This window comes from Vulpes vulpes, chromosome 9, assembly GCF_048418805.1.
Source record: "Vulpes vulpes isolate BD-2025 chromosome 9, VulVul3, whole genome shotgun sequence".
Lineage (NCBI taxonomy): Eukaryota > Metazoa > Chordata > Mammalia > Carnivora > Canidae > Vulpes > Vulpes vulpes.
The window spans coordinates 34,904,041-34,917,733 of NC_132788.1; the positions used below are offsets into that span (position 1 = coordinate 34,904,041).

Consider the following 13,693-nt stretch of genomic DNA (forward strand, 5'->3'; position numbering starts at 1 on the left):
CTGTCAGGGAGCCCTGTAGTGGTCTCCTGTGATCAAAGTTATTGTGATGTGCTGGCCTTACTGGGGGTGGGGGTACTCGTACTGCTATTTGCTAGAGTATTTGAGGAACTAGTGCTGGGACAAGACTCCATGTCAAAGAAGATAATATGGTGTTGGGTTAAACAGGTGTATTTACTGTAGAACTTTGGAGTCTTTAATATCCTATAGACAAGAGTGGGGCAGTCAGAGGAGTTTCCCAAACACATCTTACCATCGAGCCCTCAGGCACTCACTGTGGAATCCACTTTGGGAAATACTGGCCCAAACTGGTGGATTTTTACTGAATGGCTGACAAAGGACCTAGAACAAAGTTTTTGCTTAATCACTCATCCTGGTCACTCTGAAATATGTCAATCATCAGAATAAAACACTGTCTTTCTCAGAAAGACCAGAAGAAAAAGAATATCTTTATGCAAGGAAAAACTTTTATTCAGAATAAGCATTAGCAAAATGAAGGTAGGTGCCTCATAATGCAGGGCCACAGAGTACTCAGAGATTAGAAAATCATTACAAAACTTTGCTACAGATTAAAATAAACTTGAAACCATAATCATTGGCTATAAAATGCCGCTGTATGGAATCACTAAAAATAAAAGGTGAAAATCTTCAGACGATTTGTTCTCTTGCTTGCCCAAGTTGCAGGGAGTCAACAGCCCTCAGAATCCAGTGCAGCTGTGACACCCAAGGCCAGGGAGTGATCAGAGGACCCCTCAGCCCCACCGCTGTGGCCCTGCCATTGAATCTGCATGAAGACCATCTGGCCTCCAGGTTCAATTAAGTGCTTGTGATTCTCCCAATGAGGACTCCCAATAACGAGTGATGGGAGCTCAGCAGGAAGCTTTACTGGGACTGCATCTGCCTCTTCAACTTGGCCAGTCTCAGGAGACACTCGTCCCTCCACTGCCTTCTGGCGCCTAAGTGCTCTGGGTCATCGGGAACATTCACACACATGGCCTGGGAATAGGAAACAAAATGAAACAAAAAGAAAAGGAAAAGAAAGAAATGGAAAGAAAAAAAACCAGAGCATGAAGAGAAATTAATTTACCGGGAGAGTAACTGTCCCTATTTATGCAAACTGTGACTTTGCTTTCAAAGACCAAAGAAGCTTAGTATACCCTCAATTAACATTAACTTTCCAAATTCACAGAAGGCTACAGCTCCTCTAAGACAATCAAGGTGAGCTCCCAGTTCATTGGTCATACTGCTCTTGGGTCTGCTATGACCACAATGGAACTGTGGACAGGCAAAGGTAGGAGTGAGGAATAATCAAAGTCAAGGGCAAAGACTCTGGCTGCAAATAAAACCTCACCAGTGACCCAGTGCTTCAGCTCAGCTAGCACAATCCTCTACAATGAGTCTACATACCTGGTTAACTTTTTCAGTGGTAGCCCTGGAAAAGTCTGGAATGGGCCCAAAAGTCTTCAGGACACGTTTCATGCCTTCCCTGTATCTGTCACAGTAGTTTAACATACCTGAAATCATATGAAAACACATATCCACAATATCAGCAAGAATGCTACATAACTCCAAACTAAGACATCCATCTAGAGGGTCTCACCCTAGGTCAGATTAATGACATTCTTTTCCTCCTGTGGCTGAAGAAGGCCAGGGGAGCGTCCACCTTGGTCAGCTGGTGCTGGGGCATGAGGACCCTCACCAGTGCTACCATTTAATCTTCCTCTCAAATCCTAAAATCCTTAGAAAATGATGGGACCTGGGGCCTCTGTCAGGTTGGCCCATGTTCCTGCACTGTTTAGTATCACATTACGTCCTATTTTCATCAAAAATATCTCCTTTGATAATGTGTCTATAAGGTCCCCGGTGCAAATGGCCTATCCCTGGCTATGCCGCTCTGCTGTGCTTCTGCAGCTTCGGGGCCCTGGGGAAGCCAGTGTCTTGGATCCTAAAATAGGGCCCTGAGATTGTGATGTGAAACATGAAGAAGAGGCTTATGCTGAGGGGCAAGGTAGGGAGAAGCATGGTAACTCAGAAGCAGGCAGACTACATGAGGCCGAAGCTCATACTTCTGTTAGAACTAGAGGTGCACCGAGAGGAACACCAGCCAGGCTGCCTCGTCCCCCACCCGGGGCAGGCTTGCCCTGGCCCGCTCCGCCCAGCAGACAGCGGAGCTCCTCCGGCACTTGTCCCCCGCCCCAGCCCCAGGAGGCAGCTGAGGCTGGGCCAGTGCGGGCGTGCACTTGGGCATGAGTCAGATGGGCAGCTGGACCCAGGTACATGGAGGCAGCAGCCCAAGTCTTGGGCCCCCTGAGGATGGGGGCTGAGCCTCTCACTGCTCTGCCTTTGGCCCATTTCCAACATTTTTCAAGACCAGAAAGACTCAGCAGTCGGTCAGTCAGGCTAAAAAGATAACCAGGGAACAAATGAAACCGTAGAATTTACAGAGATCCCAGAGTTTGGCTCTCACCTATTCCACAAAAACTGTATGATTAACTCAAAATAAAAATGACCAGCAAGGAATATCCTTTTTAAAAAAACCAAAAACCAAAAAACGGCCTTTTTGGAGTTTAGTTTTGGTGGACCTACACTGATATGAAAGCCTAAAAAAATCACTTGATGTTAATTTTATTTGGCTCAAGTGGTTTTCTTTCTCTTCCAGTGTGCTAAAATTATATCCAATTCCCTCTTAGAAGAGAAACCGTTTTTGAAGGGTAAACATTTCAAACTTACCAACTTTTCTGACGTTAGCACCTACCATTAAGTGGTGGATACTCTTTTTAACATAAGGAGTTTAAAAAAAAAAAAAAGTTCTGTCTCAAGTGTAACTTGCAAACTCAGAATTTGGAAATGCTCCCTGTTCCAGCACTGGCTAGTACCCTGAAGGGCTTAGCATTTCTGGAACACAGAAAACAACCTATACATTTGTTTCCTTTTGGAAATTAAATATTTACTTCACGGTATCCATTTGTTTATTCGAAGGAAAGGTGATAAAATCTAGACACAAATATGGTTTATTCCTTTTGGGGGAGCAGAGACACAAGAATTGGGTAAATTATAAAGATGTGAAATGAGAAGAAAACAGGAAGAATCACTGTAGCTGTGCATTCCTCGCTTGTGCTGCCAGCAGAAGCTCCACGGATCCCCTCTCAGGAACCAACCGCACCTCCCGCGCCTACGTGACTAGCAATAAACCACAGGATTCAATTCACACACCACATTTCACTTCTGGATTATTTTCCGTCTTCTGAATACGACGTGTTCACCTTTCACTGTCCCTGTGAAGTCAGTTTTAATATCCTCAGGGCTTTCTATAACTTTTTTCCCTGCTGCCTTTTATAAAATCAGCTGTTTTAAAGAGCATTATATTTCTTCAAAATAGAATACAATGTGGTTAAAATCCTTACAGTACAACTCATAACTTCTCCCACCTGTTTGGGAAACCAATTATAATTTCACTCTAACATAACACTTTCTATAACACGCACTCAGGTTCTTGGGATAAACGGCCCCGTTGTTTGTGGTGAGGCTAAGGACCCAATAGAGTAGGTGTGTGCAGACCCTCGAGCTTCCCCTGTAGAGGAGCCTGGCTCCCTTAGGAGGGCTCTCCCACATGCCCAAAATACAAGTTCGTGGGGACTTACAGTCAAGATCTGTGCCGTGTCCCACTGTTTACAGAGTTCCAGTACATTTATCAGTTACTGTTATTTGTAACATTTCCTCTTCCATCAGAGAACTATTAAAAGGAGGATTCTACTTTATTTCCAACAATAATTTTGGCTTCTCCACACTGTGAAAGGATTGAGTGGCAACTATTACACAACACCAGTTTCACTGGAAATGTCAAGGAAAAGAAACCACCTTTTATCCTGCTAGTCTGTCTTTCCCTTATATTACTACGAAATTTGGTCTTTACTTCTAATTTTTTTCTTCTATACTTTCTTGCCCCCTGCCCCCCAAACTCACTAGAGCTTAGCTTTTTAGAAGACTTTTGAATCGAATTTCTTAAGAGATGTTCCTATGGAATGAGGAAAAATGGAGAAAAGAATGGATTCTCATGAAATTAGACTTAGTTTATCATGCTATTTTCTAACTTGGAAGTCTTTCGTGGTGAGCCCTCAAAGGCAAGATGGTGTGCTTTCCTGAACCTTCAGCATAACCATGGTGGGTGAATAGGCAGAGAGCCTTCCTCTGTTTGCATGTGTGCAGCAGGCACGTAGCCCCGCTGCTACGTGTGGAAACAGCGCCGTGACATGCTCTGGGTGTTCAGTTTCTTGGAGAGCCCTAACTACCGCTACCCACACCAGAGGAGTCTAGTTTTCACATAGCCTATGAACCCACATCTACTGAGTTCACCTGCTTTTAAGAGACAGAGTTTCACAGAACGTATTGAGGAAGATCAAAGAGGCCCCAAAGCACAGAGCAGCATTACCTAATTCCCACCTGTGTGAGTGAGACCTCAGCTGATGTCAGGGAGGCAGGTGGAGAGAGAAACCTACCTGGGTCCCCTTAACTCTTCAAAGTCCCCACTCTAGCAGCTCACCCGTTTCATTGAAAAGAACAGCTCCATGTAAATGAGCCAAACCCACCAAGTAGGCATATTGATTAGAAAAAAGAGAGAGAGAAGCATCTACACACAGGAGGAAATTTTATGAGGCAGGATGGTAAAAATTGACTTCCACTGGAGGTGATTTCCAGAGGCTGTCAGATTCCGAGACCATCATTCCCTAGGTAGAGGTAAATCCAGGAGGTGTCCAAAGAGCTGCCAGGTATAAAACGGAGCAGTTTCCTGATGAACTAATAGTCTAAAAGCTGAGCAAAGAAACAAACCAAATAGTTAAAGTCTGGAGATATTGCCATTCTGTTGCAAAAATGTCCTAATGTTTAATCATTCCGTTTTTCTTCTGGGGAGAGTTAAAAAACTCTAAGTGAATTAAGAAAACAAGACCACACTCTGTATGAATATAACACTGTTCAAGGGACTTCACCTGTGCCAGCCATCGATTTGGTTTAATTCTCATCTGGTTTAAATCCATCTGGTTTAATTCTCACGGCACCCTTGTTGCCATCCCCATTTTACTGGTGGGGGAACTCACCTGCACAAAGCTGGTTAGCTTGGAAGGCAGGGAGGGACCCAGGCTGACTGGCTCCGCCAACCAGATCCCCCATTCTGAGAGCTTGTCCTAGAGGGGGGGTTGCCTTTGAAAAGCAGCCAAAAGGCAAAGTAAGCATGCTGGCCTCTCATTTTTCAGGTGCCATTTTATGAGATTAAAAACAAATCCTAAAATATTTTGACCACTTGCAGGTAAACTGTAGCTTTAAGACTAATAACCAGCCTTAACCTGAGACACTGACTTTATGAAAACAACTTCAGAAAAAAAGAATTCTTCCCCTGCAATCTTGAGATATTCTGGATGGCACCATGAAGAATAATGAACATTTCCACTGGCTCAAGCCACATCTTATAATAGTTTTATTCTAGTCTCTGGAATGCTCTGAAGTTGAAAACTACATCCATCTGCCATTATCATATTAAGCCAATTAGGTGTTATCATATTTACTTTGTTTGAAAAATTATTACAGGCCTCCTTCCTGTCTGCCGCACTATTTGGCTCTTGAGTTTCTGGTTTCATTGGCTTCTGTTTCTATTTGTTTGAGAGTCAAAGCTGCTCTCAGTTGTCTCCCTATTGATGTCTCATGATACCTGAATTATCTCATTTTTCTGAAGAAAAAAAATTGGAAAATGAGAAAAACATGGTGGTTATCGAACAAGGTCTCTATATATGTCAAATGTTGAATAGGTTTGCCACTTTTAAGGTACTGGCTAAAAAAGCATTTGAAATTCTCCAATACTTTATTTTAATGATACTTCAAAACTCCTGTTCCACTTTTTTGAGGGCCTCTGTCTTTACATTATCTTCCTGTATTCGATCATTGTCCCACCACAGAAGTGATATGCTCCTGCTAGTCCTCTATTCCTCCAGTGCCTCTTGGCTATGTGCAGTTTTGAGGAAGAGTCAAGTCAGTTACTGAACCACATCATCTGCATTACACACATGACCAATCCACTCAAGCCACCATACATGTACCTGCAAGAAGACGACTGCTAAAAACTGTCTTGACTTATTCATCAGAAATTCTATTTCATTAACTACTGTGGCAAAAATTAAACTATTACCAAAACATTGTGGAATTATAAAATCTCACTCAAACAGACTCCCAGAGGTCACTTATTCCAACTTCCCACTTCATTATAGGTATCTCTACTCCGTATCTCTGCTCCATATCTAAACATCCTGACTGGTGGGCAACCAGCCCTCAGCGGCTCTGAATATTCATCCACTTGTAGCATGGCCCTCCCCCTCAAATTCAGCTCCAGTTATTAGAAACTTCCTGCGGTGTACTGAACCCAAACCTGTCTGCCTAACACATCCACTCTTTCAATCTGGTTCCACCCCCACAAAAGACATGGACAGACAGGCGCATGTGCATGTGCGCGTGCGCACACACACACACACACACACACACACACTCTCTCTCTCTCTCTTCTCTGGTCACCTTCTTCAGGATAAGCTCCAATTTCTCAACACTTTGGTTCAACGTGGACCATGGAGCTGAAAACAATATTCCTATTCTCTTTCTACATGTTTTATAAGTTAATAATTATTAAGATAATATGGCAATAATTGTAGAAAGTTACGACAACACAGAAAAGCAAAAAGGTAATAGAAGTTACTCATAACTCTCAATGTTGAAATTATAAGTAGTAATGACATTTAGGTGACATCATTCATAGCTCTTAAAAATCTCAGTTTGGGGTAGGTTTTAGTGCTTGCTTTTCAAAAGGTGCCTTGTTTTTGAATTGTTTAAAATGTGACGGACAAGTTCATTCTTGGAAGCTTCTCACCTTTCTCAACTTATCTTTCTGTTAGAGTCACTAGATCGTGGGCTCGTACCTACCTCCTCAAGCCCTTTGAAGTAGGCTTCCAGGGTAAATGACAGACCTGGCCTGAACTGCTGCCCTGAATTGTCCCTCCTCTACAGACCACCACCCTCCTGGCTTCCCAGCCTTCTGGAGGGGAATGTACAGCTCAGCAAGTCACACAGAGAAGCTGTTCATATTTAGGCAGAAGATATGTACAGCACAGGTGGTCACTTCACTGTCTGTCTTGCCTCTGTAAATAAGTGAATCATCTTTCTCAGGAAAACACAACTTTATCTTCTGTCAGGGTGGATGCCATGTGGCAAAGTCTCTATGATAACACCTTCATTTGTCTTTCTTTTCACCCCCACCTGAGTGCTCTCTACTACACAGAGTCCTGAGGTTCCAGGATTCCATGTGGCTTGTCATCTCAGGACACAGCAATCTGCCCCAGCCCTTATCTGTGGGTTACCAGGGCCGGCACTGTCTCTTTCATATGATCCTGTTTCTATTCAGTTTTGTGTTTTTTTTTGTTTTTTTTTAAGGCAAAACTTAACTGTTTACAAACCCTATAAGAACACTCAACAGCACAAAATTCCCATCTTCGCCCCTATGGAAGCAAAGCCTACCTTCGGCATTGAGATGCATAGTTTCTAAGGGTCCGATGAATGCATACCGCATGCCCAGGCCATCTGACATGACAAGGTCAAGGTCACTCGGAGAAACTATTCCTTCCTGAATGGAGAAAATGGGGCAGCATACAGATGAGTCCTCTGGAAAGACAATTCTCTTGCCTTCATTTCAACCTAATCTCTTTAGAGTTTGGTCCCAAAATACCCTCCAAAGTGCTGTAATAGAATTTTCATCAGACTTTTCATGACAAAACTATAACATATAAACAGATCCTGAAAAGAGAATATTTTGTGACATGGTCAAATACCAACTCACTTTCTCCATAGCTGTAATCCACCTGCCGCCTTATTGTGCCTACCCCCACTGTCTTCCCTTCTCTACTTTATAAGCTGTGTATCACTCACAGCTTTGGAGAGGGCAGGGGTAGAGGAGGATGGGAAGGGGGAGAAGTAAGAACCGGGTGTTGGTGAAAAAGCGCAAGAAGGACTTTCTATGTATTTGCCTGAGATCTGGATGCTAAGACCACGGCCAGGCCGGCCTGACTGCAAGCCCAGCCTTGCCCAGCTTTTAATGAGTTTGTAAAAATGACATTCTTTGATGAAATGCAGCTTAGAACTGTGTGTTGTTTGCAAGGTGGGGCCCTGGAATCTTCTGCAAATGTGAATTGCAAAGCAAGAGGCAAGTTGTTACGCATTCAGGTTAGATGTCAAATTGGCCCTCTGTGTTACTTGGTTTGTTCTTTATACAGCCTCCACCTCACACTGATGCTGGAACGAGGAGGAATGCGTTAGCACATATTTGCGTGACCTGGTACTCCACTGCCGGTTCCTCGATGTCTAAAGATATGTTCACCTTGGGTACTTCAGCTCTCAGGAAGGCAGACATAGGGAAACCATCAGGTTTTCCCCTAAGTCTTCACTGGTCACACTGCTGGAATTACTGTTAAGTCTCCAGTTCTTATTTCCTGAGTGGTTTCTTCCACAAACAGAGCACAGTTAGAAAAGAGATCTGCCTGACAGCTAGGCCAAGTCTACCTTCTCTAAGAGACTACCAAGAGCAGCTGCACTGGCTGGCACCTCTTTCCTTGGCAGCCCCCCAGTGACTAGAGTCCCTGGGCAGAGGATGAAATGCTTTGCTGTGGAAATCTCATACCTGCCCCTACCCCCAGGGACACATCCACACATGGTGCCTCCACTTGGCCCCCATGAAGAGGCTCGGATGAGTGGCCCACCCTACTCGGCCTCTTACAGAGCAAATCCTTTACCTTTCCTTGAAAGGGCTATCCATCGTCCTACTGGAGAGGATGTCTATGTGGCAGAGGAAAGCTTTCATCAGAGGGCTTTACCAGGCCCTGTGGCCAACAGGGAAAGCCAGTTTGCCCTCCAGGCAGCCCAGGGAGGTCTAGGATAAGCTCTCTGGGCTCAGGAACTGGATGCTAGAGCTCCCCCTGCTGTCCGCTGTCCCTCCTCCTCTACGCCTCCTCCTCCATCTCTGGGACTGCTGTGACATCTCGGCTTTCCAGACTTCCAAGCTACTCACAAGGTCCAGAGAAGAAGGGAATTTGTACCCTCTACCTCAATCACCTGCATCAGCTGCTGAGGGAAGACATGCCAGTGCCTCAGGTCCATGGGATGTTGGGACCACCTCAGTGATGCTGGGGTGGAGGACCAGAAAGGGGGTGGAGCCAAACAACCAAGAAGACAGAGTCACCCATGAAGGGCTAGTACCATTTTGACATGACTGGGAAACTTTGAAAGAACCACTTTCTATCCATCTTTGTGTGTGTGAGATCAACAAAGATGCACACAATAGTACCTAAGTGGTCTAGAGATTGAGAAAGCGCAAAAAAAAAAAAAAAAAAAAAAAAGAGAGAGAGAGAGAGAAAATGCACCCCGCCCCCTACCCACCAACACCACCAGGTCTGTCATTCCAGTCGCATCCTCCTCCCTCCTCCCCAGAGGCAAACATCCAGGCTTTTGTTACAACCATTTCTCTACTTCTAAGATCTGCCATCTATGTTGACATTCTTAAACCACGGTTTGCTTTTTGCCTATTTTCATCTTCTTCAAAATGGACTCACACCATTCATTCTTTTGTGACTTGCTTCTTTCATTCATCTTTATGCTTTTAAGGTTCATTTGTGTTGTGTGTAGCTGTAGTCTGTCCATCCTTGTTGATGTATAAAATCATAGTTTACTTATCCATCCTACTGTTCATGCATATTTGGTAATGTTCTTATTCCTGGCTTGTGGGGTGCACATCCAGGAAGAGAACTGCTGTCCTGGGGCACTCATGGTCCAACTTTACTGGATAATGCTAGGTGCTCTCCAGAATGGCTGTACCCATCCATGCTCACTGCCTCCAGCACTGTAAGTGAGCACCCATCACTCTACAACCCTCCAAAACCTGATGGTATAACACTCGCAAAGTTCTGTTAGTCTGCTTGGCTATCATAATGCATCACTAGGTTTCCTATTTGTTCTAAGTCATCCCACCATACACTCATTTTGACTGCTAAGGAGAGTAAATTAATTTATCCAGTTTACTCAAACACAAGATCCATGGTAATGTCCAGTACTAGCAAGAAACCAATTGTCAGGCATTCCTGCCTCCTTCTCCCTCCTCATCACGCTCTTAGGGCCGGAAGGGTGGCTTCTGGTCCTCTCCCCAGGCTGCCTAAAGGCACTTGCTGTGGCATTCCTGAACCCTGTGAGTTCTGGAATGTCTTGAAAGACAGCCAGGCAGGGACTCTGCAGACGTTCCCTTGCCCTTGTCCTCCCTCAGGTTCCTGGTCAACATCCCAAACAGCCTGAAGTCTCCACACGGTGCTCAAACTGTAAAGGATACAAATATGGAAGTCATCCTACACTTACCATGCTATTTTTCTTGGCTCTCTTCTTCCATAATTGTGTTTGGTATGTTTAGAGCTGACTTCGAAGGATTTCAAAATACCCCAGAGGTGGGATGCCTGGGTGGCTCAGCAGTTGAGCGTCTGCCTTCAGTTCAGGGCGTGATCCCTGAATTCCAGGATCGAATCCCACACTGGGCTCCCTACGAGGAGCCTGCTTCTCCCTCTGCCTATGTCTCTGCCTTCTCTCTGTGTCTTTCATGAATAAATAAACACAAATCTTTAAAAAAAATACACCAAAGGTGAGCCACCCAAGATCAGTAATTTTTGATCTATGAGAGCTAATAGTGACCCTAACTAAATAAAACCTTAGAAGGATTCTCCCCACTATGTCACCACATGGGGAAGGAGCCACATTTTCCTCCAATGCCCAAATGTTCTCCAAGATGACCATCTATGTTTTGTCAGTTACTATTCAATTAACTGAACAAATGAGAAGAGGGTAAAGTTTTAATATCTTTACTTCCTAACTCCTCCTTCCTGCCCTATTTGGATTTTCTGAAGTAGATTCTCGTTTTTACCCAGATGTAAAGGCAGAGAAAAGAAACGGTCGTAAGTAGTAATCCAGCGGAGATGCTCACCAAGCCAGGTTTTGAGTTTACCCTCACCGCACTCAGTACTGGAGCAAAAGTTCATGTTTTGGATAATTCTGCAGCTCAGGCTGCTCAAATTTGCTGTCAAGCTCCACTCTACCCAGATCCTTGGTGACATCTGCGGCCTCGATGCTATTATCAATAATATAATTGATAATCACAGGTGGCAAAAGAGCAGAAACAGGCACTTGAGTTAAACACATTGATCTGATCATCAATTCCTTGGAAACAGATCCTACACTACATGCTTGTTTGAAGACTGAAACCCTACCTGCTCCAGCATGTCTGTGGTTCAATGAATATTTATCAGTAGAAATATAAGTACTTCTTTCATTTTGTGGTAAAATTCTCAAGTCACACGTATAAAGAAAAGCCCCAAGTGGTTAAAAAGATTCCAAAAACTCATACAGAGCAATGAACACTAGATCACTGTTAGTTTAAAACCTGGTTTGCATCATGTCCTGAAAAATCACTCAGCAAGGAGAGGCCATCCTGAGTGGTAAGGAATCCCCTTTATTGAAACCTTCTTTCCTCTACTTCCCTTAAGCTAAAACCTAAGACTTTTCACAAGCAACCAGCACACACTCATGCCCGTACACACGCTCTGTATCTTGTCTGCTGGGAATGCATGGCCATCATGAGGCGGGGACTGGTGGTGGTGGTGGCAAGACTGCCATCTATGAGTAAAGACAAAATGCAAGGCAGTTAATAAAGTACTCAAACCCCTCCTACACAAACTTTTAGTATAATTAAAGATTTGGGAATGCATCTCCTACCAGAGAGAGAGAACTAGTGTGTTATATATACATGAAGAGATTTACTTCAGGAATTTGGCCTATATGATTGAGAGCACTGACAAGTCTGAATTTTGGAGCAGGAGCTGATGGTGGGAACCTCAGTTCTATTCTTAATAGGCCTTTCAATTGATTGGATGAAGCCTGACCAGGGGATTGAGAATAATCTCCTATACTTAAATTCAACTGATTATAGATGTTAAAGTAATCACATTTATCAAATATCTTTTGATATCAGCAACATCTAGGCTATGTTTGACTGAATATCAGGGCACTCTGGCCAAGCCAGCATGACCCTCACAGTGGATAGAGTAGAAGTCTAGAGCATGGTCCTCCCCTTCAGGTATCTTGGGCCTGGCCCTTTATTTGTAGGACAGAAAAGACCCATGGAATGGCCAACAATAAGCAAAAGGCTGACCTGGTGTTTGGAACATGGAATGGGGAGGCGGATCTGGCCTAGTTTAGGGGTGCAGTATTGATGAATGAATCTCCTGGGACTATTGCCCCTACAGATTACCAGTGACACAGAATTATTTTTCCTTCTTCCTAATCATTGCATTCTCAAATTCAATTTTCTGATTCAATTCATGTATTTTTTGCATGCTTTCATTTTCATTTACTTTCCCCATTTCTCTTCATGCCATCTTCCTTATCCACTTCTTTTTACTAATCCCCAGCTTTTGATCTTCCTCTATTTTGTGTTGCTCTATTTTTCACAACACTCTGAACTTTCAGGTTTTTCTTATGCAAATATTGCTTTAATTTGGCTGCCATCATCACCACCAGGGACCCTGATAGTGCCACTAGGAATTTGCATTAGGTCATGCAGGAGCCCTTCCACACCTCCTCAGCCAGAGCTGTTTGGCCTTCAATCAACTGTCTCAACTGAAAAATGGGAGCCAGAAACAGTTTTATCTTAGGAAGATGTCAAATAATGAAATGCAACAAATGAGGGCATGAAGGGGCCATTGGTCTTGTTTTAATATCACTCCAGTGAGAGGTCAAGGAGCAGGGATTACAGAAAGAGAGCCCACCAACCTCTAATTAGAGCAAGGATGGAACAAAGTTAAACTTCAGTGAGCTTCCTCCCCTGCAAAGATGTTTCAGCATGAGCTATATGAGATAACCACTGAGGTAGAATAACTCAAGTATGAGTGAGGGGTTCTAGACTCTCTTTTTCAGAAACATCCAATTCTGGAGTCCTGATGAATGGTAGAGAAAGTAATGTAGTTACAGGCTTTGAAGTGGAAATTAAGAACCACCAGGATGTTTCACGGTTTTTCTCGTGAAAAACAAACTAGAATCATGAGTTAGTTCCTTCCATTTATGTATTATATAGGTTTTCTTTTTAAGATTTTATTTATTCATGAGAGACACAGAGAGAGAGGCAGAAACAGAGAGAGAAGCAGGCTCCTCGCAGGGAGCCCAATGCAGGACTCAATCTCAAGACCCTGGGATCATGACCTGAGCTGAAGACAGATGTTCAACCACTGAACCACCCAGGTGCCCCTATAGTTTTGTTTTCTATACTCTTTGACAAGCATTACTTCTCCTCCATGCAACTTGAAACTGACTCCAGAGCAAGAGGGAAAAAGACCTGCACCAACCACCCCCAGTCAAGCTTCCAGGGAGGTGAGGCAAATGCAAGATTTTAATACGTAAGAAAGAAAAGACTACTAAGTGAGGCCCCACTATTACTCAAAAGCTTGTGGTCAGGCCCGGCTTCTTGCCAAAACCTGCAAGTTTTCTTGGAAGCAAGGCATAAACATTCCTGCAGAATGACTCAAGAAAATTTTGCTAACTTGTGGAAGAGCTGATTGAACACCAAATTTGGCTGATGCAAGAGGAC

At 43.8% G+C, this 13,693-nt stretch overlaps 1 protein-coding gene across 2 annotated transcripts in view; it reads right to left on the reverse strand.

The window, feature by feature from the left end:
- Nucleotides 1-446: 446 nt before the first annotated feature.
- The window catches only part of CRYL1 (crystallin lambda 1), a 176,941-nt gene continuing 163,694 nt past the window's right edge, over nucleotides 447-13,693 (reverse strand). For both annotated transcript variants that reach the window (XM_072719807.1, XM_025996640.2), the window contains exons 6-8: nucleotides 7,546-7,651; nucleotides 1,405-1,511; nucleotides 447-993 (exon numbers count right to left, since the gene is read on the reverse strand). In XM_072719807.1, the coding sequence (XP_072575908.1) occupies nucleotides 880-993; nucleotides 1,405-1,511; nucleotides 7,546-7,651 (327 nt within the window). In that variant the 3' untranslated portion in view covers nucleotides 447-879. The remainder of the gene's footprint in view (nucleotides 994-1,404; nucleotides 1,512-7,545; nucleotides 7,652-13,693) is intronic.